At 54.4% G+C, this 27,912-nt stretch overlaps 2 protein-coding genes across 2 annotated transcripts; both read right to left on the bottom strand.

Annotated features, from left to right (window-relative positions):
• Positions 1-58: 58 nt before the first annotated feature.
• On the bottom strand, positions 59-27,826 carry CLSTN3 (calsyntenin 3). Its single transcript, XM_027093333.1, has 18 exons — positions 27,158-27,826; positions 24,731-24,853; positions 24,093-24,288; positions 22,300-22,508; positions 21,897-22,046; positions 21,454-21,639; positions 20,589-20,870; positions 19,693-19,805; positions 16,368-16,530; positions 15,678-15,734; positions 14,813-14,970; positions 14,533-14,681; positions 8,920-9,146; positions 8,447-8,617; positions 7,124-7,269; positions 6,770-6,905; positions 1,390-1,592; positions 59-1,280 (listed from the first exon to the last, which is right to left on the bottom strand). Exons 1-18 carry the CDS (start codon positions 27,219-27,221, stop codon positions 1,140-1,142), a joined length of 2,874 nt encoding a protein of 957 aa, XP_026949134.1. The 5' UTR covers positions 27,222-27,826; the 3' UTR covers positions 59-1,139.
• Positions 1,732-4,306, bottom strand: LOC113612981 (uncharacterized). The gene has a single exon (XM_027093335.1). The coding sequence runs from the start codon at positions 2,705-2,707 to the stop codon at positions 1,865-1,867; it is 843 nt and encodes a 280-aa protein (XP_026949136.1). The 5' UTR covers positions 2,708-4,306; the 3' UTR covers positions 1,732-1,864.
• Positions 27,827-27,912: the final 86 nt, after the last annotated feature.

Here is a 27,912-nt window from a genome sequence, read left to right as displayed (position 1 = left end):
GGTGCGCAGCAACGAAGACCCAACGCAGCCATAAATAAATAAATAAATTTATAAAAAACAAATAGCAGGGCTGCCTGCACTCTCTCCCTAGACTCCGCGGGCAGGGCGCCCCGGCACCCCAGCCTGAAAATTCCAAGAGATGGGGAGTTGCCCCAGCCCCCCAGGCGGAAACTTCCAAGAGATGGGGAGGGGTTGACAATGTCCCCCACAAAGATCCAGAGTCTGCGGCATTCCCTCAGTTGTCTATACTCTTCCCACAGGTGCTGAGGGAAGGAGACAGTGGGAAACAACCAGCCCTGCCCCTTACTTCAGCTCAGAGGCCGAAGGGGCCCGAGACCCCAGAGCTGCCACCCGCACAGCGCCCACCGGGGATCAGCCAGGCCAGAGGCAGCTCACCGAGCTTTTTTCTGGTTGTTTTATTTGAAAACCCTAGGGTGTGTCCCCTTCCTCAGCACACCCATCCCTACCCTAACCCCAAGACGTGACGATGCCACACGCACACGAGGCTGTGAGCTGCACACGGAACACAGGGGCTGCGCTCACGACGACATGAAAAAATATACATTATATATAATACACCCGGGGCCCCTACAAGCCAGCCACAGCCGGGTCCTGTAGGAAGGGCAGGGGCCGTAGGACCTCAGGCAAGGAGAGGAGGGAAGGGGGCCAGGAGGAGAAGCAGGGATCCCCAGAAGGAAATGGAGAGAGGCGGGCTCATAAGAGAAGCAGGGAAGGCCCGGCTGGGGGTCTGGTGGGGGTCTCCGTGGACAGGAGAGTAGGCAGGGGCAGGGTACAGGGTTTCCTTCAGTCCGCCCTACAACCCATACAGCGCGTGGCCGGCATGGGGAGAGACAGACAGGGGTGAGCGAAGGAGCCGGCTGCCTGCCAGTCTCCCACCCCGGGGGTGGGGGGGGGGGGGGGGGGGGGGGGAGCCCAGGGGCTCGTGGGGGGGGGGGCTAGGGGAGAGGGGGAGGGGGTGGGCTCCGGTAGGGCCACGGGGTTCTGAGATTAAAGGATGACTCTTCCAAGAGCTGCTCCCTCTGGGTCTCTCTTCTCTCAGCGTGTCCTCCTCTCTCTTCGGGGGGGTGTCTGTCTCACCAGGGCGGAATCCTCTCTCTGTCTGGGGAGGGGTGGAGGCCTTAGTAGCGGTGAGGGGGGGTCTCGATGATGCGTCTCTCGTCGCTGCTGGGCGAGTCGGCTGCCTCGGAGTCGCTGCTGTCCTCGTCCTCCTGCTGGCTGCCCGCAGCGCCCGCCATGGAGGTCTGCCGGCCCTGGTAGGACTGGGGACGGCAGGGAGAGGGGGAGCTCAGCGGGAGTCCGCATGCTGGCAGTGCGCCCCAGCTGCGCCCCGACGCTGCCGACACGCCCCGCCCCCCCGCCCCCGCGCACCTCCATGGGGTTCACGATAATGGTGAGAGCTGAGTCATCCCAGAAGAGGTCGGGATCCTTGGGGTCACTGGAGCCCCCCGGGGGCCCGCCGGCCCCCGAGACACGGCGGTGCAGCGAGTGGATGCGCACGAGGCCCAGGACGACCATGAGCACCAGGAAGCCCACGCACACCACGATGATGAGGGTCGCAGCACTCGGGACCACTGCGGGGAGAGCCAGGCGCACCTGAGCACACTCCGCTCAGGGGCGGAGTCGGGGGCCTGGGCAGAGGGAGTCCCCGAGCAGAAGGCAGGGTCCATGATGGCCCAGAAGAGGGGTCTGCCCTGCAGAAGCTGGAGGAAAAGTAGAGCTCCCCCCGGGGAAGGGCGGAGACGGGGAGGGACAGAGAGCCTGAGGGAGGGAGATCTGCAGAGGAGGCCAGGGCAGGGGGAAGAGAAGGGCTCCCAGCCCAACGCTGTCCTGAGCAGCCCTGTTCTCAGCGCACAGAGGGCAAGGCCTGGGCCCTGCCGGGTCCTTCTGCCTGTGCCTTCCCCAGGGACCACGTAGTCCAGGAGGGAGGTCCCCAGAGTCCAGCGGGGAAAGGAGAGAGGCGGCCACACAGGCTTGACAGTGCAAGAGGAGAGAATGTTCTTTCTCCTGCATCGTAATAGGAGGAGCAAGCTCCAAGCGTGGCCTGGCACCCAAGCTGGGCACAGGTCCAGGGCACAGAGAGCAGCCCCTTCACGCGCCCACCTGGACAGAGCTCACCCCTGCTCAGTAACACCTCCCATCTCCTTGCGGGCTCGAGCCTCCTGGACACCTGGGGCCTCTGCTCCCCTTGGGGTACACCCACCTCCCCCTCGGCCCTGTCAAGCCTCTGGGCCCGCAGCCTCACTTTGAAGCCCGGGCTCAGGGGGCCGTGGACTCTGAAGGGCAGTGAGACGCAGAAGGGCGAGTGGACCCTCACTCGGACCTTAGAGCTGATGGCAGCAAAGCAGACATGCAGGCGCAGGTACGCGCCCAGGAAGAGCGTGTGGGCACCCAGCTGGACCGGGCTCACCGTGCCCCACACCTGCACCGGGCCTCTGCCGGCCTGCACAGCTGCCCACACCAGCCACCTGGAGACCTGCTCGCACGGCAGCATCAAAGGGACGCGCCTGAGGGTCTCCACCAAGGCACAGGAGAGCCACACGTGCAGTGCCACCCAGCTCCCCGCCAGCTGGGCAGACCAGGAGAACCCCTGCAGGAAGGTGTAAACGCCACAGACCTGGGCCCTGAGGGCCACAGAGCCAACAGCCGTGAGCACAGCCTTGCCCACCTCCTGTACACACACACACATGCACACACACACACGAATTTACCCACAGCCTCTAAGACTCACATGCTGAAAGACAGAGCAGAGCGCAGGGAGCTCCCCACCCCTGCGGCACACCCATCCTCCAGCAGCACACACACGCTGCCACGCGCTCCAGAGCCACCCAGGTGTGGGAGCACCCCCACCTGAGTAGCCATACTACCCTCACCCCTCCCTGAGGCCGCCCTGACGGCGCTCTGCCAGGTCGGTCCCCAGCCTGACCTGACCCATAGCCCACCTGGGGCCAACGAGAGCTGACTCTGCTGAGCAGGCCAGGTGGGCCCCCGGGCACTGGCTCCGGGGAGAGACAGGCCTGGCTGGATGAGAATTTCTCAACTGTCTGGGGATGGGGGAAGAGACGGGGGAGGCAGAGTTGCCCTTTCTGCTCCTCTGTAGGCAACAGCCCCTCCCGCGTCTTCGTGTCAGTGGGCAAGATCCGAGGGCAGTGACCCCACCAGCAGAATGCCCCTGTGGCTAAGCCCAGGCTCTAGAAGGAGCAGAAACCCCTCCTCAGAGTGGAGGCCATAGCAGGTGAACTCGCTCTAGGGGCACAGTGATGACGAGCCAAAGCTGCTGTTCTGTGTCTTAATCAAATGCATTTGCTCCTCTGAGCCCCTGGCCTGGTGACGGAAGTGACAAGTTGACTGCCTGGAATAAGAAATGACCACAAGAAAGACAAAAGGCAGACCCTCTATCTGCAGGCAGACAAGTATGGTTAGTTTCTAATCAGCCAGGAGGCCAGGGAGATGGGAGGATTTTTAAATTAGTTACAGACAAAAATCAAGAGTTTAGGAAGTACCGTCAACCTTTCTTTCTACATTAGACCCAAGCAGTTGATTCTGGCCTTGAATGACCTCCAAGGACAACACGAAGGGGTGTTTCAGTTTTAGCCAGTGGCCCGTGTGAAACTCCTGGTTCCGTGTGATTGTGAGACAGGGTTGAAGCCCTGTCCACAGCCCCACGTGGAGCCCCCTTTCTGAAGAGCCTAGAGAGAAACGTCCTTCCGCTCTGGGTCCCCGGGCTTCTCCTGAAGCACTGGTTGGTCCCATCCTAGGACTTTCCTAACTGCTCAGCTTCCCTTCTGCTTCAGCTACGAGGAAGCTCAGAGTCCAAATGCTGGCCATTCTAGCAACGTCCCAGCATCTCACAGCAGGTATTTTATGAACTGACTTATCCCTTGGCTTCATCGTCTTCCTTCCTCATTGTCCTTTCCTCCTCGCTTCCAATTTCATTTTCTATTTGTATCCTATCGCACTGCAGGTCTTTCCGCAAAGTCTCGGATACATGTAGGTAACAAACTGGGAAATGGTTCCAAACTTGGCTGCACGTTGGAATCACCTGCGGATCTTTAAACTCCCCTGATACCTGGCCCCCGACCCCAGACCTTCTGATTGGACTGGTCTGGGTATGGCCTAGGCACCAAGCGTTTTTACTGTTCCCCAGGCGATTGTGATGTGCACCAACATTTGGGAAGACTGGATAAATGTTGTCTTCATCGCTCATCTTACCCTTCTCAGACAGCCTCGTTCTCCCTAAACACAGCTCCCCCATACCACCCACCCACCCTCAGTTCTCAAACTCTCATTCTCCCTCACGTCCATCTACGCTTCTACCCTTCAAGGTCCAAGCTCAAGGTCTGAATGCACCACCGGACCTTCCCCGGCTGACTGTCCTGGTTCACACTGATCTCTCTTTCCTCATGCACTTGGGAGCTTCAGAGAAATGAAGCCCCTGTCTCGTTGGAGGGAATTCTATCTCTTGCTCTTTTGCATGGTCAGAGTAATTTGAAATTGCAAAACCACAATCCTGTAACTCCACTCTTGGGGCTGGGAGGGAGGGGAAAGGGAGAGAACACCTTGAAGAGTCAGGAAGGGCACATAGAACAGGTTTGATGAAATGGATCTCCTGATAAGCTCAGGAGATGTCAATCACCAGGGCCCTCAGGTGAACTATGAACTCTGTGTCCTACTCAGGCCAAAGTCAGGGGAAAAGGCAAAAGCAGGCTGCCGCTCTCAGGTGGGATCTCAGAGCAAGCAGAGAAAACAAGGGTGAGAGACTTACCGAGCCCAGCAGCAACGCCAACCTGGACGCGCCTTGAGCCTAATCTGAGTGGCAGAACCCAGTATCCAGCCCCGAAGAGGCTGAGTGGGATGATTCCCAGTGAAAGAACTGGAGGAAGAGCTAGGGAGTTTTGGCCCCAAAAGTCTATTTAACAAAAACAGGTTTAGTTCACTCACACACCTCTAAAGCTTCCTAGAACCTTTGCAACTTGGTTACGCCTTACACTCCCTCCTCACACCTACTTCCATCTGCTTTGCTGTAGGAATCACAGGAAGAACACTTAAAAAGGCGTCTGCAGTTGTTTTCAGAAAGAGCAAGGATGAAGGGAGCCAGCCCCAGGGAAAGGGAAACACAAGAGACAGTGCAGTGGTGGCCACTGCCCAAGGAGAGGAAAACAGACTGAACTCCGGGGGTACCAGGGAGCTAGCCTCAGTCAAAGACATACTGGGAAGCCCTAAGGAGCTCCCCCAAATTAGGTGCAACTATAAAGTAACGAGACTTTTTTTTTAAAGCATCAAACATAAATGGACAGGGTATAGAGGGTGATGGTTAGAGCACGGGCTCTGGAATCCTGCTGCCTGGATTCGAATCCTGGCTCCACCGTGTTTTAGCTGTGTGACCTTGGATAAGGTACTTAACCTCTCTGGGCCTCCATTTCTTTGCCTTTAGAGGGGATAATTCTAGTACCTATTCCATCTTTTGTCTGTAATGATTCACTGGGTTAATAGGTATAAAGCCCACGGGCAGGGTGCCTGGCACACCGATGTGTTCATTATTCTTCCGATTACATGGTTGATGTGCGAGCTGTCCTTTCAGGGTAGGGTTCAGTGACCATGACCTCCCAAGAAAGCATTTTTGGAACTCTTTAGGGAATTGCCTTCAGAGCCTGAGATACGCCTTTTGACTTTTTAAAAAAGTGACAAATCTCTGCCCTTTGAGAGTTGGTTTTATGTTTACAAACACAGAGCCAACTCTGACAAAAGTGGATGCTGAAGTCGGGTAATACTGAACTGGGCCAAAGGCAAGGTGTGTACCAAAAGGAACAAAAATAAATGCATCTCATAAATTGACTTTGAAAGCAATTCTCAGAAGGGATTCCAAAAATCACTTCCAGCAACTTCAGAATCATTGCAGTCTTTAACAATGGGGGAGAAGACTCATTTTATAATATTAGGTGTAAATATTAGGTTACAAAATAGTTTGATCCCAAGTTTGTTAAAAGAAAAAAAAATTACAGGCACAGACAAAAGTTGGCACATAATAATAACACCATATTAACAATGGCCAATTGTGGTGGAATTATGGCTGACTTTTCTTCTTTATACTTACAGTTTCTAGTTTTTCTATAATTAAGTAACTCTTAAATTGTGAATTAAAAACTGCATCACTAGTAAACAATCATGGCCAGGGAATGAGATTGCTTTGAAGGGCAGCGCTCCAGCTGGATGTAATACTTGGCGTGTTTGCATATTTTGTTTTAGAAACAGTCTTATGACTTTATAGTTAGCACATAATTACACACGCAATAGCACCAACTTTCTCCTTGAGGATAGGAACTGTATCTATCCTATAAATTTTGTATTCTTAACTGTATTGTGGACAGTGCTAGTACACAGTAGGTGCTTAATACATACTTGGTAGCTTCACTATTGAGGATCCCTAGGTCCAGGGCTAACTTGATATTGTTGGGGGAGGGCAGCAGGAACAACAAAGGCTAAACCCACACTGACCATGATCCCAGGCATGAGTGCCCCTGTGATGACCCAAGGCTCGGACTCTCCACTAGGCAAAGTGAATCATCTGGGGGATAAAGGGATTGGATCACGGCCGTCAACTAAGTCAAGTTCCACAGGGAACAGAATCCATGGCTCCACCCCGTTCCTCCCCCCACCCCACCCCCACGGCCCAGTGGTGGAGGGGAGGACGCTCGTGCCCACCCACTCCCTCCACCCACCCGCCCGGCTGGACCCACGCAGCCTTACGTACTGGAGTTCCGGTGGGAGCTGGCCAGACTGTGTCCAGCCATCTCAGGTGGGGGCTGGTGACCTCGGTGCAGGAACTGCTGGGAGCTGAGCATGTGGCTGGGGTGAGTGACCCGGTTCACGCTGTGCAGGACGCTGACCTGGGGCGAGGGCAGGCTCAGTGGGCACGCTCGCTTCTCCCCGGCCCTCCTCCAGCCCCCGAGGGCCCAGCTCTCCCCCGCTGCCCTCCAGCTTCCCCACCGGGGCCAGGAGTCCCCTGGGCTGCAATTTCCATCCCCACGCACCAGCAGGTTCAGTCCATCCCACCCCGGCTCCTCGCCAGCGGGGTTGGCTGTGGAAGGAAGGGGACTCTGGGTACCTCCACGACGAATTCATTGCTGGAGTAACGCCCATTCATTTCTGAGCAGGAAAGCCGGAACTTCCTGGCATAGAGGGCAGCCCCGCGTCGCAGCCGGTAACGAGCCAGCCTCAGGATCTCTTCATACACAGTGATGCCCTCCACCCCTGGCGACCAGGAGGCAGCTCAGGGCAGGAGCCAGCGAAGAGGCCTGGAGTCTCTCTCCCAGACTCCCACCAGCTGCCACCCCTCAACAGGGGTGCGACCCGAGTTCTCAGATGGAGAGACGCTCCCCTGCATCCCCACCAGCTCCGACTGACTGGGATAGAGTAACCGAGGCTCCATTTCTGCCTCCGCCCTCCTCTGAGAGCTGGGAGGAGGGATGGAGAGAAGGAAATAGGAACACCCTGCAGGACAGAGGGAGGTGGCAGCAGGGGGGAAACGGAGAGAGGATAACACAGAAGTTCTCGGTGAGGCTCTGGAAGGGAACGGAAACAGGAAGGAACTGACCGCCTCATCTTCTATTCTCCCTGATGGAGCGTCCTTCAGAGAGGATGAGGCTTCCCTGGGAAGCTACCAACAAATCATTACCACCAGATGGTAAGAGATGAGCACTAGACTTAAAGCTGTGCTGTGTCCATGAGATTAGTGAGACGCAAGACAGAGAAGAGGGCAAGTACCAAACGGCTAGAGGATTAGAAAGCTACTCAGAGGACTTCCCTGGTGGCACAGTGGTTAAGAATCCGCCTGCCAATGCAGGGGACACGCTTCGATCCCTGGTCCGGGAAGATGCCACATGCCACAGAGCAACTAAGCCTGTGCGCCACTACTACTGAGCCTGCGCTCTAGAGCCCGCGAGCCACAGCTACTGAGCCTGTGTGCCACAACTACCAAAGCCCACGTGCCTACAGCCCATGCTCCACAACAAGAGAAGCCACCGCAGTGAGAAGCCTGCGCACCGCAACAAAGAGTAGCCCCCGCTCGCCACAACTAGAGAAAGCCCGTGCGCAGCAACAATGAAGACCCAATGCAGCCAAAAATAAATAAATAACTTTAAAAAAAAAGAAAGCTATTCAGAGACTGAGCCAAAGAAGAGTGGAGACCAAAGTGGAGGTGAGCTGGGATGGAGAGAGAAGCTGGGAAAGAACCATCAGGAGCCTCAACCCCAGCCACCACCTCTAGGGACAATCCGAAAGCCAGAGGACATTCCAGGCAGGGAAGGTGCAAGGGGGCACTTGGCCACATCCCTGAGCCTGGAAGGAGGACCCTCTGAGTTTCCCAGAGACTTGACCATGGGGAGGGGCGCACCCAAGGAAAGAGGACAGGTTCTTGGGCCCCACTGACCGGCAATGGTGAGGTAGGCAGACGTGTTGGTGAGCTCCAAGCCTCGCTGCTGCAAGGACGCCACGTCCAGGAGCAGGCTTTCCCGCTCGGGGTCCAGGTCATCCCCCACCAGAGAAATCTCACAGCCATCCAGGTTGTGCACGATCTCATCCGACATGCGTGTGTCTGTCACTGGACAGGAGGCAGTCAGGATGTGGGTCAGAGCTGAAGGGCCCACCTCATGGCCACGCTTCCTCCCCTCCCGGGGTCATCCCCTGAGAGCTGCCAGCATCATTGTCAACAACGTCACTACCCATCAACCTTCTGACACCCGGGGGTCTCCCGCTGGCTCTCGTTCCTAACAGTCAGTGGTTCTAGAAAAGTGAATGAGGGATGTTGTCGCTCTCATGGCCAGCCCCAGAGCTTCTCCTTCACTCTGGTTCCAGACACGGACCCCTTCTCTGGACACTATCACTCCTTGAGGTCACCCTTACCTGTGCCCTGCCAACTCTCGTCCTTTTTGGCCTCCACCTGGTGAGAAATGGAGCAAGTGATTTGAAGATCAGGGAACAAAGGGACCCCCTCGGGTCCCTCGAAGTCCACAGCTGGGAGGGCAAAATGAGCAGTGCCACTCAGCAGGATCTGAGGGGCATCAGGCTGGAGCACCACCACGTAGCCCTCCACGTCGGGGATGGAGACACAGGATTCTTCGCTGAAGCACCTATATGAGAAGAGGGAGAGAGGCAGCCTGTGACCCCATCATCCCCTCCCTTATAATCTATATTCTGACTACCACTCTGGGCCTCCACCTCTACAGAGAGCACCCTGTGTCAGGGAGGGAAAGGGGAAGAATGGGGGATAGTGTCTCTGCACGACCATCACCCCCATAGCAAAGCTGGAGGGGGAGATACCCTTTCCAGGGAGGATACCACTGCAGGGAAGGGCCAGGGACAGAAGGTTAGGCAGCCCTGACCTATGGGGATGATGACATCACCAATGCCCTACCCCCAAGACCATGGAACATCTATCAAACAGTATTTTACAAACTGAACTTACAGAAATATATATACATACATAGTTCTTCACCCAAGATGTTAAAAAAAAAAGTGTGTTTCAGTACAATATCTGGTAGATACGTGTCAAAAAATATTCAACAACAGGGCTTCCCTGGTGGCGCAGTGGTTGAGAGTCTGCCTGCCGATGCAGGGGACACGGGTTTGTGTCCTGGTCCAGGAAGATCCCACATGCCACGGAGCAGCTGGGCCCGTGAGCCATGGCCGCTGAGCCTGTGCATCCGGAGCCTGTGCTCCGCAATGAGAGAGGCCACAACAGTGAGAGGCCCGCGTACCGAAAAAAAAAGAAAAAAAAAAAGAAAAAAATATCAAACAAAAAAGGGGGGGGGGGGGTGGGGAGCATATCAAAGGATGCCCTCCAAACTATAATTCAAAAAGATACATACATCCCTGTGCTCATAGCAGCATTATTCACAATAGCCAAGACATGGAAGCAACCTAACTGTCCATCGACGAATGGATAAAGGAGATGTGGTACATATATACGATGGAATATTACTCAGCCAGAAAAAGAACAAAATAATGCCATTTGCAGCAACATGGATGCAACTAGAGATTATCCTACTAAGTGAAATAAGTCAGAAAGGAAAGACAAATATCATAGGATATCACTTATATGTGGACTCTAAAATACAACACGAACCTCTCTATGAAACAGAAACAGAATCACGGACGTAGAGCACAGACTGGTGGTTCCCAAGGGGGAGGGGGTTGGGGGAGGGATGGAGTGGGAGGCTGGGGTGAGCAGATGTAAGCTTTTATACATAGAATGGATAAACAACAAGGTCCTACTGTATAGCACAGGGAACTATATTCAATGTCCTATGATAAGTCATAATGGAAAAGAATATTTAAAAAGCACATATATGTATGTATAACTGAATCATGCTGTACAGCAGAAATTACAACAACACTGTGAACCAACTATACGTGAATTAAAAAAAAAAAAAAAAAAAGGATGTCCTCCTGCTTGGAGTGTCTCCAATTCATCCCCTCCAGCATCAGAGAAACACATTTCAGTAGGTGAGCTAATCTGACCATCTTGGACCTGCATCCACCATCCCATGAAGCCTCGCTGATCCTGGTACCAGACAAACCCTCCCTAGAGGACTGAGCCGGCCCAAACCAACAACAGCACAGCTTCTCGGGGAACACGCTCCCAGGATTGCCTCCAGCCAATCAGTAATTCTCAGAGTGCTTTCTGCTTTGTGAAGCATTTTGTCCACATACTTTCATTTAACCTTCCGTGGCTGCTGTTGCAATAGGGATAAGAAACCAAAGCTCTCGGGTCAAGCATCTTGGCCACATAAGAAATATGTGTCCCGGGCCAGGCTTGAACCCATTCTTCTCATTCCAAGTCCACGATTCTTCCACTAAACCACAGCCACCACGTGGGTTTGCATGAGTCGAATTTATTTGTAAACAAGTGCCCCCTTGGAAGTCCCTGGTGGTCCAGTGGTTAGGACGTGACACTTTCACTGTCCCGGACCCAGGTTCAAACCCTGGTCAAGGAACTAAGATCCTGCAAGGTGCACGGCGCGGCCGAAAAAAAAAAGGAAGTGGCCCTTGAACAAGCAGTCTTCACAGGGGAGGTGGTAATTCCAGAGCAGGGCCTGTGGTCCACACACCCGGGCTAACAGAAATGATTTTGTTGAAAGGACTATCACACACACTACCGAGCAGGCCCAGCTTGACTACTGTAGCCAGAGGGAGAAGGTGTAACCTCAGCGGATTCCATGAACGCAGAGCCCCTGAAAATACCAGACCCACAGTCTGCTGAGCTCCTGTGCCAGAAGGAGCAGGACCTGAGACAGTCTGCACAGTCGTCCAGCGAGACCCGGATCAAAGCCTCCTGGAAAACAACCCCAGCTAACTCTGGAAGCACAGACTCCAACAGACACTCCCACTGTGATGGGTGATCCAAAGGGGACCCAAAAGGTACTAGGGGGCTGGTCCAGACCCGAAGGACACTAATGAACTGGTCAAGAGATTAGAAATGGCACGCAAACCTTAAAACAAGAGCCAACGTGGTCACCATCACACAAACCCACGAGAGTTCGGAGTGGGAGAGGTTGTTTCTGGCTAAGGATGGGAGTGGGGCATTTGGCAAGGGAGGGTAGGAATAATCAAGAGAAGTAGCAAGTGAGCTAGCCTTTGGAGGAGGGCAGAAAGTTGACCCTAGAGTGGAGGGTGAGGAATGCACGAAGGGGAGTAGAGGAACGTGAGGCAGGAAACGCTGGGCCAGATGGTCATGGGCTTTGAGCGCAAGTTTTGTGCAGTGGGCAGGAGGGAACCATGGATGTCTTCTTCAGCAGGGAAGTGTGAGGGTGGACATTCTGATTTCAGATCACTAACCTAGCCTCTGGGTAGAAACTGAACTGAAGTTAGAATACTAGAGATAGTCCACTAGTTAGGAGGCTAGAGCAATAGACCCGATGAGAGGTAATGAGAGCTGCTGGAGATGGAAAAAGAGGAGACAGATGCCAGACATGGGCGCAGAGCGGGATCTAGGTGACCTGGTAACCGATGGGGTGTGGAGGATAAAGACGGAGGAATCAAAGGCGATTCAGAAGCTGCAAGCCGGGGTAACTGCAAGGACAGAGACACCATTACAGAAGCCGAGAATTCAGGGGGAGGCGCTAGTTCAGCATCGAAGTTCATTATTAAGCTTTAGCTCGTTTGTCTGAGGTGCTGGCAGAACTTCTAGATGGAGCTTACAACAAGCAGGAAGAAATTCAAGAGCTACGGAAAGAGAACAAAGCTAGAGAAAAGGATGTGGTAGCCAGATGAGCTTTCCAAGAATCCAAGAGATTAAAAAGAAACAACGACAACTTAGGGGAAACCTGCATTGACTGAATGGCTGCATAAATCTGGCTTTAAATGGACAGAGGTCCAAGCACTGAACACTGGAGGCTGGGGAAGCCACATGGACCAGGGCAAGCATGTGCATCACAGGAAGGAAGGCGCCGCTGGGTATCGGTCTCTCCCTGTTTCTCACACACACACACACACACACACACACACACACACACACACACACCCCTCTATATTTTCTCCTTCAACCTCAAGGAAGTGTTAGGGTAGCACTAACCACATGGTAGCCCTAAAATGGAGAAATGAGACTTCTCTCTTTCTTAACCTCATAAAGCAAAAAGGCCCCTTCCCTCTACTGAAGGAGCAACGTCAGGTTCCCAGTCCTTGGATAAGCCTCTTCCCTGGGCGGGAAAGAGGTTGGAGGAATTCAAATAAGACAGTCAACAAAGAGGGTGTCAACTCCCCCCTTGTGGGGTTGCCCCATGCAGAGCTCCACCCTAAGCCAGAAGACAGAGCCCTCCCTCTGCCGTGACTCCTGAGCCTACGAAGGGGATGAAGCCATTCCTTGGTCCCTGAGGGATGAAGCCCTTCATACCTTCGTAGCTGGGTGAGAGCCCTCTAACAGCTAGAGTTCTGACTAGAACACGGTGGGGCGCATCCTCAGCGCAGATCTGCACCCACGTGACCTCATCTGCCGTGGCCTTCAGCTCCCCACCAGGACCACACCGTGGACCCCCAGCCCAATTCCCCAAAGCCCTGCTCCTGCCTTCCAAAGCTCTGGGAGGCCTGACAGTCATGCCCAGTCACTGTCCAGGGCTCAGAGCCCTCTCCTCTCCAAACCCACCCATGCCAGGATAGGGACAAGTCAGAGATGTTTCTCTTCAGAGAGCTTTTGGAGAAACTGAGGCAGAGCAGGGGAGAAGGGAACACAGAAATCCTGACCCTTACATTATGTGATCCACCCACTGGATGGCAGTAGCTCCTAAAAACTGCCCCATCAACATAATACGGGGTGAAAATGCCTTCATATAACAGTAGCCAGTGTTGACAGAACAGGCACTCCTCTGGGCATTTGATCTGGATGCTATCATTTACCCTCACAACACTTCCATGAGTTAGATTCTATTGTTATCCCTGCTCTATGGCGTTTTCTCAGTGCTAAAAAGCTAGTAAGGGGCTTCCCTGGTGGCGGAGTGGTTAAGAATCCGCCTGCCAATGTCCGGGACACGGGTTCGAGCCCTGGTCTGGGAAGATCCCACATGCCGCAGAACAACTAAGCCCGTGTACCACAACTACTGAGCCCGCGAGCTACAGCTACTGAGCCCGCGTGCCACAACTACTGAAGCCCGCACACCACAACTACTGAAGCCTGCGCGCCTAGAGCCCGTGCTCCGCAACAAGAGAAGCCACTGCAATGAGAAGGCCGCGCACAGCAACGAAGACCCAATGCGGCCAAAAATAAATAAATAAATTTATTTTTAAAAAGCTAGTAAGTAAAAGACTCTGTGTCCATAACTCTTAGGCTTTCATGACCTCTCAGTCTGTATTTTTAAATACCTAATATACTTAAACCTTGAAGTAATGCACAGTTTTTCATTTAAAGAATTCAGAATCCTTCACTTAGAACTCAAAAGTCAGCAAACTTTTTCTAGGAAGGGCCAGACGGTAAATATTTTCGACTTTTTGTACCAGTCTCTGTCCCAGCTACTCAGCCCTGCCATCATAGGGTGAAAGCAGCTCATTTCCATAAACAATATGCAAATGAGCAGCAGGCCAGATTTGTTCCTGGGGCCATCGGCTGCCAATCCCCAGACTTAGATCATCCTGTCTGATCTTGCAAGAGGTGGATGAATCAAGCAACTAGAGGTCTTTGCCCAAGGTCATCCAGAGAACTAGTACTGAGTCAGAATTAGCATCAGGTCTCCTGGCTCCCAGTCCAGTACCCTCTCCTGTCCCACTTACATATCAGCACAGAGACACAGAGATTAAAACCCCCCAAATCCTGGAGGTGTGCTTCAGTGGGAAGAGTCATGAACCCTTTATTGGAAAATCTGAGTCTGGTCCAGGCTCTTCTCCCAGCATTGCTGTGTCAATTGGGCAGGTCAGTTTTTCATCCCTGAAACGAGGGAGGTGTGCCTAGCCGTCGGTGGTGCCTAAGGCCAAGGAGTTCTGACACTGTCTGGCTCTGTTCCGTGACTTGCCCGCCCACCCAACACTCACTTGACGGCAGTAGTGAGGCGCAGGGGTCTGACGCCGGGCGTGGCAAAGCGCAGAGTGTTCATGTAAGCCACATGCTGCAGGGCATGGTTGAAGGTCTCCACATCGTCCCCCTCCAGGGTGAGCAGGGACTGCGAGGGGTTCACGTGGACCTGGGCCCCAGACACAGACAGGGCTGAGAGCACGACCAGAGGCGGGAGAGGAAGGGAGCAGAGGTGGGGGTGGGGAAGGGCGGGGTCAGGGGCCATGCCTGGAGGGAGGGGGCTAGAGGAAGGGGCGATACCTTCATGCCTTTGCCCAGGCTCTCGAAATCCCTATAGTCCAGCCCCTCCCGACATGCATAGAGACACTCGATGACCTCACGGCTCTCCAGGCGACCTGAGCGCACGCTGAAACCAGCCAGGTAGCCGTGGAAGTAGTGGTGGATCGGCAAGGGGTCTCCTAGGGCAGGAACACAGGGGCGGACCAGAGGTGAGAGGAGGCGTAAGAAGAGGGGGCTGAGAGAAAGAGCAGCAGGCTGGAGAAGGGAGACGGAAAGGAGCCAGGTGGAAGCCAAAAGAAGAAAAGATTGATGAGCGGCAAGGGAGGCTAAGGGAAGATGGGACAAGGCAGAGCGAGAACACAGAATAAAACCGGGGGTGGGCGGGGATGGGGGGGAGACGGAGGGCGAAAAATAGAAGCCACGGAAATGAGAAAAGCTTCCGGCAGAGGCAGAAAGAGAAGGAAAGCAGGACCAAAGGGAGGAAAGAGGAGACTCAAGGCAGAAAACGAGGAGAGTGCGCGAGGGGGTCTTCACGGTGCATGCGGGGAGCACCGGGAAGGATGCGCGTGAGCTTCAGGGATGCCCAGCTCTCCCGGCCGCGTGGCTGCCTCCTGCCCTCTGCGCTCTGCCACGCGGAAAGCCAGCAGGAGAACCCTCGACTTCACTCCGTGGGCAGGAAAGGACACCGGCGCCCAGCCCGGCTCCATCTGGCCGCCCTCCCCCGGGCGAGCCCGCCTGGCTGCGATGCTCGGAGGCTCTGCCCCCTGGTGGTGGGCGAGGCGGTGAACGGTGAGGCCGGGTAGGGCCATGCGGACGCTGGAGCGGGAGCCGGAGCCCTAAACTGCGGATGCTAGCTCTCCGGCCTCCAGATCTCACACGCAAGTACCTGCTGTGGCGTCCGTACTGTTGTCGCCTCCCTTTTCCTTCTCTTTGTTCTTCTCCTCTGGGGGAGAAAAAGTGCCAGTGAGCTCAGGGATGTGTGGCCAGATTGACAGAGAGGACGGGGAGGTCTTCCAGGCGTTGCCCCTGCCTGTGTAGGACTTGAACCTCTCTGCTGAATCCCAACCCTCCTTTTGTCATATCTGAGATTATCTCAGGCCTCTGTTATAGACAAACTCCAAATATGCTGCTGAGGAAACACAAGGGCTCTGGTACAACACACACACACACACACACACACACACACACACACACACACCCTCCCAGAAGGAAAAAATGAAAGAAACAGCTTAAAAGTTAGAAGGTTGCTGACTCTCTGCAGGGTTACCGTCCTCCAGGGGGGGAATGGGCTCTGGAATCATCATCACTGGGATGGAACAAAGTGGGAAGTGACTGAAGTTAAAGAAAGATGCTGGTGTTGCCTGAGCAGGAAACGCCTCCAAGTCAGAGGTGATGACCAGTCCAACAGGAAGGACACCTGAGGGGCTGTGGTCTCCTCCCCAAGAGATCTTTCCCGGCCTCCCTGCCCAACTGCAGGGCGATGAGCTCATGAGGTCAGGCTGCCCTTTTGCTCCTCCCTCAGCCGCTGGAGGCCCCAACCATTAGTGCCTCCATGGAGAAGCTCGGCGGGACTTACCAGCCCAGCAGGCCCCAATCATGAGCGCAGGCTCCCGTCGGGGCGGGTGGATGAGACCGTTGTCGTGGATGAGGGCAGGGTCGAAAGAGATGCCATCGGCATAGAGTGTGACCGTGGGGAACTCGAGGTTCAAAGCATAGTGGTGCCACTCGTCATCGCAGACCTGGGGGTGGGGAAGGGCAGGAACCTGTCAGTCACACCATCCCCAGGAATGAACGCAAGGCACCGCCCCACCTCCTGGGAGGCAGGGGACAGTCCCTCGTAGTGCCTGTCCTATCAACAGGTCCTACTGGTGAATTGCTGCCCACCCAGCTAAAGGAGTAATATCCTTGCCCAGAATCTATAAGGCTCCAACCTCGTACCTAAAATTCCACTCTGCAGGTAAACCTTTAAAAGCATCAACATTCCTAAGAGGAGTCGGTCAGCAGGTGCTGTCCATCCCGAGTCCAAACAGAACTAAAAGCTGTGAGTTCCTGTGCCGTTTTCTCCATCTCCATTGCCACCCAATCATTCAAGTCCCCAGTCTCTCTGTTACAACAGTCTCGTCTGAGCACTTACACTCTTAGGTGTCTCCGAGACCTTCCTCGCATAGTTGCCAAAGGGATCTTCTTTTTTTTTTTAATCTTTAAATCACTACTGAATTTAATGTTGTCAAACTTAGTATTCATTAACAACTCATTACATTTGAAAAGACTGGATTCTCCTCACTTCACAAATGTTCCCAAATATAAATGACAATTGTTGAAAAACCATAGCTAATTGCAAATTAAATAAATTACTTGTAACCAAATCTTTTCTGAAGCAAAATTAGAAAAATCCTTCCTATTTTTGCAACAAAAAAAAATTTTTTTTTTTTTTTGGCTGCGTTGGGTCTTTGTTGCTGCCTGCAGGCTTTCTCTAGTTGCGGCGAGCGGGGGCTACTTTTCGTTGCAGTGCGTGGGCTTATTGCGGTGGCTTCTCTTGTTGCGGAGCACCGGCTCTAGGCGTGTGAGCTTCACTCGTTGCAGCTCGCGGACTCAGTAGGTGTGGCTCGCGGGCTCTAGAGCACAGGCTCAGTAGTTGTGGCACACGGGCTTAATTGCTCTGCGGCATGTGGGATCTTCCCAGACCAGGGATCGAACCCTTGTCCCCTGCATTGGCAGGCAGATTCTTAACCACCACGCCACCAGGGAAATCCAAAAGATTTGTCTTTAATTTGAGAAATACATCCCAAATTTGGTGGAGGAGCACCTTCAAAATTTAAGATTTTTTTTTAATTGGAGTGTAGTTGATTTACAATGTTGTGTTAGTTTCAGGTGTACGGCGAAGTGAATCAGTGATACATATACATATACAAAGGGATCTTCTTACAATGTAAATCTGATCAGGTCACGTCCCTGCTGTAAACCCTTCAAAAGACTTATAGGACAAAATCCAAATGACCCCAACTAACAAAGTCCACCATACACCTGATTACTGTCCAGCTCTCCAACCTCAAATCCAGTCTCTGCCCTTGTTCACTGTGCTCTAACTCCCTGGTCCTCTTTCCGTGCTTGCAACATCTCGATCCCTTTCCTGCCTCAGGGCCTTTGCATCTGCTCTTCCCTCTGCCTGGAACTCTCTCGCACAGCTCTGTCTCATCCTTCAGGATGAGCTTACGTTTCACTTCTATCAGACCTTCCCTGAGCAGCCAATCTAAAGCGAGTTCCCTTCTCCTTGCCTCCTATTCTCTACCTCAGTCCCTTGCTTCTTCTTTCACAGCATTTATCACAATTTATCATGTTTATATGTCTGCTTACTTTTTAAAAATCTATCTCCTCAACTAAAATGTAAGCTCCATGAAGGCAGAGATTTTGTTCCATCTTAGACCCCATTGTATCCCCAGAACCTAGTAGAATGGCAGGGAATTGGTATTTACTAAATCTTTGTTGAATAAATAAGGGTAAATAAAAGAAAACTAGAAAGAGGAATGTTACCAGTATTAGCAACGTGGGAGAAAGATCCAGAAGAAGCAAATGGCAGAATATCTCTTTAGAAGAGTGCCACAACAGGACAGGAATAAAGATGCAGCCATAGAGGAGAGACTTGAAGACACAGGGAGGGGGAAGGGTAAGCTCGGACAAAGTGAGAGAGTGACATGGACATATATACACTACCATATGTAAAATAGATAGCTAGCGGGCAGCAGTCACATAGCACAGGGAGATCAGCTCGGTGCTTTGTGACCACCTAGAGGGGTGAGATAGGGAGGGTGGGAGGGAGGGAGACACAAGAGGGAGGAGATATGGGGACATATGTATATGTATAACTGATTCACTTTTTTATAAAGCAGAACTAACACACCATTGTAAAGCAATTATACTCCAATAAAGATGTTAAAAAAGATAAAAAATAAATTAAAAAATAAAAAAAAGAGTGCCACAAAAAGCAGCTTTTGGAGACAGCCCTCAATTATCCAGTTTGTGGGTTTTCGTTCCCCTTTTTCTCTCTCTTCCACTTCCTGCCTTTTTTCAGCCATTTGCTTACTCAGCCACTCCACCGGGGCTTACAAGAAAAACAGAAGGAGTTGGAAACACAGTTCATCCCCACGGTCCCTGTGGTCAGCTGGGAGAACGAATAAAGAAGAGGCTGCAACTCTCGGCTCAAGAGATTTTTCTTTTCTTTTTTCTTCTTTTTTGCCCATTTTTATTTATCCCTCATAACCATGAAAATAGTGAGATTTATATACATATATATATATATGTGCATGGATACATAAATATACACACACACACACACATATATACTGCTTTTTAGTCTATAAAGGTCTATTACATCATTTAATCCTACAACAACCCTGGGATATAGAATTCTTATTATCCTCAACTCATACGTAAAAAAAAAACTGAGTTGTAAACACATTAACCAAGATTTCATGGCTAGGAAGTTCCCCTAGCGGGACTCAAACCTAATCTATGTACCTCAGATTACTTATTTCCTCAATTACAGCATGCTAACTGCTTAAGAGTCAGGCATCTGCACTGGTAAGGTTCTAGATAAGAAACAGATGAAAGAAAACAAGAGGGGAAAGATGGTTGGTCGGGTTTGGTGTTCGAAGTAATTTGTTCCCTACTTCCTTTTAATCCAGGAGTGCTTTCTGCAAGAGACAAGCCTTGGAAAAAGAGAACAAGAAAACGGAGCCAGGGCGGGGGGCAGGGAGGTGTAAAAATAGTCAGGAACTGAAAGTGGAGATTGAAAGAAGGGACACAGGGCAACCCAGAAAATGCCCACCCCTGCCCTAGGACCCCCTCGCCTGAAAGCAAGTTACATCCACCCAGCTTTCCCAGGAGCCTGGCTCCGGCCTCACCTGCTCCAGCTTCCAGAGGAACTTGACTGGCCGGGCACTCTCCAGCAGAGGCCAGTAGAGGAAGGCAATTCTGCAGCCGTGGACGGTCAGCGAGTAGTGAGAGAAGCCGTCCTCTGAGGGCAGAGGATGGGGACAGAGGTCAAACACAAAGCATGGGCAAAAAAAGCTTCAAAGCACCAGGAGGGAGGGGATGCCGGATTCTCTTCATCTCTTCAGGTTCTCTCTCTCTCTCTCTCTCTCACACACACACACACACACACACACACACACACACACACAGAGTCCAGTGTCGGGCTTCTCTTGGGCACTCTGACTGGCTGAGGGGGGACACTGGCCAGCCTGCCCCCACTCAGATCTTTACCGGTCCTTTGGTTAATACAAACTTCATGGGCAACACTCCTTTTCAGGTCAAGAGAGATGAGCAAAAAAAAAAAAAAAGACAAGGGGCAGAAATGAAAGAGGATGTGAAGGCTGAGCCCCTCAAGAGGGCTGTGCTACTGCCATAGAAGGCAGAGGGGTCCTGGGGGCTGGAGCCCACTAGCCCTTAAAGAAGGAGGATGGGGTGGTGGAAGAGGAAGAATGGGGCACAGCATTACTCAGGCTGTGACGGGGGGCTTTAAGGGGAGCAGGTCTGGGGGGCAGTCTGCTACACGTGGATGCAGCGTGATGAGGCAGCTGCAGATGAGACGGGCGATGAGGGTTCCATCACTCTGAGAGCAGTAGGATCCCAGCTTGTCATGCTGGGAGTAAATCACAGCAATACGAAGCCTAGCGCTGCTCTCTTACAGATGAAGAGAGAGGAGTGACGCGTCCACAGTCACAGACTGGACGGTGACAGAGGCAGGACCAGAAGCCAGTCTCTCCACATGCAGACGGGTGCCCTAGGGAAGGCTCACCGTTTGGGACAGTGTGACACACGATGGTTTCCTCTTCCTTCTTGCCCTTGCTGGGGGTTACACCGTGCTTCATCCACAAGGACAGGGTAAAATGGTCACTGAGGCTGTCCTGGGGCCCGGAGCCCAGCCCAGCGGTGCCACCCAGTGGCACCTGCACAGCTTGGGTGCCGTTGAACCAGTAGATAAGGCTGCTGTCCTGGCTGTAGTGCACCGAGAGGCCCGCCGTCCAGTTGGCATTGGGGCCGGGCATGGGCAGCAGATCCACCTCCCCAGGGGCCGCGCCTGCCGGAGCCCCAAAAGGCACAGGTGTCAGAGCGGAGAGGCAGCAGATGGGGAACAGGATATGCAGGCAGGGAGAGAGGGACAAGGAAAGATTTCCCACAGCTACGCTCACCGCCTCTTCTGGCCTTTCAGAGATGAGAAAGGAATGGCTAGGAATAGCTCTCCAGTGACCTCAACTCCAACTCGTCATCTCTCCCTGCCATTGTCCCATAATGTATCTGGTGCCTCTCTTGGGCCACAGTTATGCATCTTTGCCACCCACATATTTATGTGCTCTTTGGACCACAAGAGATAGCCACATGCCGGCAGATATATACATCTATGGATGGGCAAAGGAAGATGTAAGACAGATTCAGTATTTCTGTTTTTGGTTTTGGCCATAACGCACGGCTTGCAGGACCTTAGTTCCCGGATCAGGGATGGAACCTGCTCCCTCTGCAATGCGAGTGCAGAGTCCTACCCACTGGACCGCCAGGGAATTCCCAAGACAGATTATTAAGAAAGAGGCAGAGGAGTTTCAGGCAGAGGCTGGGGGTAGGGGGCACAGGGGACAGGCCCGGGGAGCCAAGGGGAGCACACCCACCACAGAGTTTCCTCAGTGCCCGCTCTGAGTAGTTGTCACGGTCACAGCCCTTGGCCACATGGTTGGTCTGCAGCTCTATGGTGGCCTGAATGTTCCAGAGAGGTTCATCACAGGTCTCCAGGCGGATACCAGGGAACAAAGCCAAGCTCCCGGCGCCTGGTGCATATTCAATCCTTTTGTTCCAGCCTGCAGGGGTGAGAGGGAGCTGGCAGTGGAGATGGAGATGGGCAAGGCAGCCCCTCCTATCCATTCTGCTCCGGCCACATCCACGGACAGTCTCGGGCTCCTACGAAAATAGCCAGCCAGGGTAGGCAGCTACAAGCCTTCCCCAAATATCCCTCCCCTGACTCCTAGCCTAACCCCTGTGGTTGTCAGAAGGGATGCAAAGGGACACCAAGGTGAAAGATGGGTTACAAGACAGGTCCCAGAGCAGAGCTCCTCACCTTGCCAGCTGGGTTTACAGGTCGGCTTCACCTGGATCTCCACCTCAGCGTCATCCACCGCCCGCTTCTTCCCGCAGTCATAAGCCGTCACCGTGAACTTGTAGAGCTTCTCGCCACTGTACTGCAGCTTCTCCGTGTTCTCAATGTTCCCTGGGGTGGGGGTGGGGGATGGAGAGGGTCAGGCGCACTAGAGAAAGTCTGGGGAGGACTTGTGAGCCAATAGGGCAGCAGGTGAATTAGACAGCGGGAAGCTGGGAGGAAGGAATCTAGGGAAGGAGGCTCCACATCTGGGAAGGAGGGTGAGGAATGAGGATGTGAGGGACAGAAGTGGAGGGCACAGCCCCGAGATGTCCTGAGGGACGCAGGCGCCCAGGGCGGAGCAGCTGGGGTGGCAGGCGCTCACCATCGTTGTCGATGAGGAAGGGGGTGTTGGGCGTGAGAATCTCGTAGTAGCAGATCTGGCTGTACTGGGGGGAGCAGTCGCCATCGATGGCCTCCACCCGCAGGATGCGGTCGTACAGCTTCCCCTCGGTCACGGCCGCGCGGTACAGCCGCTCCACAAACACTGGGGCAAACTCATTCACGTCATTGACTCGCACGTGCACGGTGGCCCTGCAGGTGCCAGAGCGGGAGGAGGACGAGGAAAAGTCAGCCACAACTAGGAGTCCAGACAGGGAAGCAGAGCAGGCAGGACCAGCAGGTCCTGGAGCCCGGGGCAGTGGGCACGCTCATCCCCCCAGCCAGGGCACCAGGCACAGCAAGGGACAGGCACCACCGGGGAAAGGGTGACTGATGTACGGGGTGAGGAACGACCCCAGGAGATACCAGCGGCCCATTTTGATGACTTCTATACAGAATGCTATAGGTTGGGGACAGCCACGCGAGACAGAGGATTCTGTGTCCAGCCGGTTATTCCTTCATGAGAGTCAAATCCAATGGGATAATCAAGGAAGATGCAGGGGCTTCCCTGGTGGCGCAGTGGTTAAGAATCCACCTGCCAATGCAGGGGACACGGGTTCGAGCCCTGGTCCGGGAAGATCCCACGTGCCGCGGAGCAACTAAGCCCGTGTGCCACAACTGCTGAGCCTGCGCTCTAGAGCCCGGGAGCCACAACTACTGAAGCCCAGGTGCCTAGACCCCATGCTCCACAACGAGAAGCCACCGTGATGAGAAGCCAGCGCACCACAACGAAGAGTAGACCCCCGCTCGCCGCAACTAGAGAAAGCCCGCGTGCAGCAACGAAGACCCAACACAACCAAAAAATAAATAAATAAACCTTCTTAAAGGAAAAAAGGAAGATGCAGAATAAAAACCAAATTAAAAGCAAACACATTCAGGGAAGTGGCATTTGTACCAGAGTCACAAGTCATCTGACGTGTGCAGTGAGCAAGCCGGCCGTGCCCCCTCCCCCGGGGCAAGCAGAGGTTGGGGAGGGGCTAAGCCCTTCATGCGGAGCCCTGCCCCCAGCCCAGATCCTGGCACCCAGGGCCCAGAGGCAAGGGTTCTGTCTCTAAATGGGAAACTGAGTCATCACAAGGAGTGGTTTATCTCTAGTGCCTCGTAGTGGCCCAGGAGTCCTGACTGCCCATCTTCCTCCCATTCTCGAAGGAGAAGTGAGCTGGGAACAGATGTCGGAGCCCTGGGCCCCAGCCTTCTTCCCGCCGTAGCCATCTCCTGCCCACCCTCACCCACTGCTGTGTGTGCGCATGCTCTGTGTGTGAGTGTGGCACACGCTGCAGACGGCTGGACGGTCGGAAGGAATGTGGGTGTGCGCTGACTGTACCGTCCTCTTCCTCGTTCTCTCAGCATCCTGACTCCGGGTACTGAGCCCTTTCAGTGTCAGGCACTGCAGCGCCTGCTTTTTATACAAACCATCTCCTTTCATCTCCACAGTAACCTGAAGAAGTAGGCATCACCATCACCCCATTTTACAGACAAGGAAAAGCAAATCCAGAAAGGCTAAGAAGTTGCCCAAGGTCACAAGAGGCAGAGCCAAGATTAGATCCCACTGAGTTCTACCACGTGCTTCTGTCCCCTTGGCTGAAGGCTCCTGGACGACAAGGCCCCGTCCCTAAACCCCAGGAGCAGAGAGGGGAGGGGGTAGATAGTCAGTGACGGCGAGGACAGAGGATGGTGAGGGGCCTGGGAGGAGGTGGGGGGCCTGCAGCAAAGGGCAGGGGACAGGAGCGTCCTCACTTGTGGGACTTCTTGGTGTTAGCCCCGTCGGGGCCCTCGCCGCAGTCATAGGCCTGGATGGTGAAGGTGTGTTCCTTCTGGGCCTCGCAGTCCACGGGTTCCTTAGCCCGGATCAGCCCTTCTCCTGTCGCCTTGTCCAGGATCACGGCCTCAAAGGGCACCCCAGACCCATGGAGCCGGAAGCCACAGATCTCGCCTGGCCAGAGGGGGAGGGAAGGACGCAGCTCCTGCACCACCTCCAGGGTCTCCTTCCCACACTCGCCAACCCCCCTCAGGCTCCCACTTCACCTCTCCTTCCAAACCCCTGTCCCTTCTCTTGCACATGGAAAAGCATTCATTATCAGACAATCAGCTCCAACACCAGCTTCCCTGAGTGGCAACCTCTCAGAGCCCCCAGGTCTGAGACCTGGCAAAGTCTGACTGCGTTGACCCCCACCTGCCCACGTCCTCCTCTCTGGCCCCCTTTATTTTACCACTGTTCCTCGCTGTGGCCCGTTTCCTCCTAGAGTCTACTTCTTCCTCTTCCCCCACGTCCTCACTGCTCTCCCTCCCAGGACCTCCCCTCTCCTCCCTTGCCCCTGCCCTCCCACCCACTTCTCTCTATCCTACCCGCCCTCCTCTGCCCCAACCCCACTTACCTGCATAGCGCAGGGGGGCATCCTTGTCCAAAGCAAAGAGTGGTGGGTTCAGCAGAACAGTGTTGTCGTTCTCCATGACGATGCCCTGGTATTCCGCCTCGATCCATGGCTTGTGCTTGTTGGCTGCCCCGCCCCAGGGAGAGGAAAGGAAGCACCTGTGAGCTGGCCCTCCACCTCCAGACAACACACTCCAGCATCACCACCCTGTCCAGCCCCTGCAGAAGCACCTGCAGGAGAAAGGACTGAGGACAAGAAATCAGCCATGAAGGGAGTCAGAGGGTCTGCGGGAGGTCACAAGATAGACAGTTTCCATGGCCACAGCCTGCCCTGGGGGGAGGGGGACTGCCATGTCCCCTGGGAAACCTGGTCAGAAGGTGGAGACTTTCTTTAGGGATTTCAAGAGCTAGAGTGTGGACACCGGGCCTTCAGGGAGCAGTGGTGGGCCATCAGAAGGCCCTGGAAAAGGGAAGAGATAGATTAAGGGCAGAGTTGAGGTTAGGAAAAGCAGACTAGAAGCTTCCTGAGATCCTGATTGTTTATCATCTCCACCACCACCACCCCATTTCAATCCTGATCCCTTCTTCTCCCGGCCAAGCCCCATCCTAAGGCCATTCTCCCAGAGGAGAGGGAAGAGGAGAAAAGAGAGAAGGGAAAATATATAGGACAGAGGGAGGAGGACAGAGAGAGGCAGGGATGGAGCAGAGGAATCAATGCTGAACGGCTGGGCCGAGCAGAGCCGACATCCTCAGGGATTATCGAAATGGCCTAGAAACACGACAAATCCTCTCCCTGCTTCTCACCCTCACACCCAGAGAACACACTCCTAACCAACACGGTCCTATGTCCCCCAGAAGGCCACCCAACCCCACACTCCCTGAGCCCCGCTCTTATACAGACTCATGGCTGAGTCCTAATTCTCGCCTACCCCACCCCTCTTCCCTTCAGCCACCAGCCGATCCACAATGGATGTGGGACTCACTCAGCCTCCAGATCTCCCCATCTGCTACCAGACTCAACTCAATCACGTCTCCTCCCCAGGACCAATCTCCCACCAGCCTGGTGAGGGGCTCCCTTCCCCTCACCAACGCCAACCTCCACGGCCTGCTCTATTGGATCCCATCAAGCCAACCCCTAAGCTCCCAGAGTACATCCACGATGGCCCATCAGCGAGACCTGGGCAGAGGAAGACATATCATCAGAGGGAAACTGAGTCTCCAAAAGGAAAGTCATCCCCAGTATGTCATGGTGAGCAAGCAATCCTGATTTCCATTCTTTCTTCCAGTGACATCCCCCAAAGCCTTCTGGTATCTGAATGCCGGCCCCTTCCTCGCGGAGGACCCACCATGACCCCCTTCTCTAGTGGCAGAGGAGAAAGCCACAAGATGGTGCCCAGAAGCCAACACAGGAAGTGGCAGGAGGCTCGGAAGCCGGCTGAGGTCAGAGACTGAGCCGAGGATGGAGGGGCTGCGCACAGCTCACGCCCCACCCCACCCTTCTGCTGCCTTCCTCTCGGCCCCCGACTCTCTCCTTGTGTCCATCTCCTCTCACTGACTCCTGGGCTCCCTGTCTTCTCCCTCCTGGACTCTCCCCTCCCCCTCTCCTCACCTGTTCTTCCTGATTTCCCTTTCATTCCTCTCTCTCTCTCTTTTTTTTTTTTTGGCCTCCACCTTGACCCTGGTCCACCCCCTTCTCATCCCCTCCCACACCTCATCTCCCTTCTCCTTCTCCCTTCCCCTCTCACCACTCAATTAACACTCCCAGACACCCACCTCTGCCCTTCCCTGCCCGTCTCCACCTACTTGAGCCCTCGGCCCCCACCCCCTCCCTCCCTCCTGGTCCCTCAGACGGCCTCACCCAGCTGAATTTATCTGCTGTCTGCAGAGAGGGCAGCTCTGGTAACCCTCGGCCCAGCTGCATGCAGACGGAAGGTTACGGATGCAGAGGAACACGCCAAAACATACGTGCTCCGAATCGCTGAGCTGCAGGGAACAGTTTCTCCCCAGGATGGATGGAGAGGAACCAGATGGATGTGCTACACACCCTCAGCCCCGGCACACCCTGGTGAAAACGGAGACCCGCCCAGAGATGTGTATCGCCCCTCAGGGGCAAGTTCTTCTGAGACCTGAGATAGCTCCAGGAGGGAGAAATTGGGGGAGGGGGAGAGAGAGAGCCCAGGATGGGAATGGGGACCAAATGGGAGCAAGAGAAGCACATGGGTAGAGATGGACCGGAGAGGAGGATGTGGGAAGGGGGATGCGAGGGAGAAGAGAAGGCGGCAGGTCTGAGAAAACGGATGGGAAGGGAGGTGGTCTGAAGAACCACCTGTCATGGGCCAGGGAGCCTTAAGGGCTCCTGCCCACCCCGACCGCCCCCCTCCGCCCTGCCTGAGACCCCTCCTTCAGTGCCCCCGCCCCCCGCCTCACTCACCTTTGTTGCAGGAGCTGGAGGGGAGCCGGGAGCCGAGCAAGAGGAACAACAGCAGGAGGGTCATGGTGTGGCGCGGGCAGCGCCGGGCCCCGATCGCTCTCCCCCGGGAGCCTCAAGCCCGCGTATTCCACCTTGGGGGAGGGATGCAGGGGCTCTCCAACGAGGGGAGGGAAGAGAGCAGGCAGCAGGGCAGAGACGGAAAGGAGCCTGCCGCCCACCCTAGTCCATAGAGCAGACCTGAGCAGCCCCCCAACCTGGGCGGCTGAGGTGGGGGACTGGCAGTGGCTTCTTCTCCTTCGCTCTGGAGCCCCGCGTCCTGGCTCTTTCTCTCATGCCCACCCCATCCCCGCTACTGCAGGATGACGTCAGCACGGCCAGGCGAGGATTGATGGGGCCGCTGGCCAATCGGGTGACTGGTGGGGGGGCAGGTGCTGCGGGGGGGTGGGGGTGGGAACCAATGGGACCGGAGAGCAGGGTTGGGAGAAGGTGTTAGGGCTTTTTCCCCTGACTGCAATCTGGGGGGGCAAGGGAACTGCGGGGGCTGGGGAGGAAGCTGGAAAGCCGTAGAGGGGGTGGGAAAAAAGAAGGCCATGGGGAGAATGAAGAAGCGAGATGCCCGGGGGTGGGGAGAGGAGACGTCAACGGAGACCTGAGGGAGGCGAGGAGGGACAGCATCCACGTCACCCCACCACCATCACCAACTCTGCATTAACCTCTTTTCACAGCTCATTCCATCAGCAAGTCCCTGCTGGGTG

This window comes from Aethalodelphis obliquidens, unplaced genomic scaffold (genome assembly GCF_003676395.1).
Source record: "Aethalodelphis obliquidens isolate GAN/ISIS:26980383/991018 unplaced genomic scaffold, ASM367639v1 scaffold83, whole genome shotgun sequence".
Classification (NCBI taxonomy): domain Eukaryota; kingdom Metazoa; phylum Chordata; class Mammalia; order Artiodactyla; family Delphinidae; genus Aethalodelphis; species Aethalodelphis obliquidens.
The sequence above is the reverse complement of the archived record's forward strand: the minus strand, read 5'-3'. Positions and strand labels throughout refer to the sequence as shown.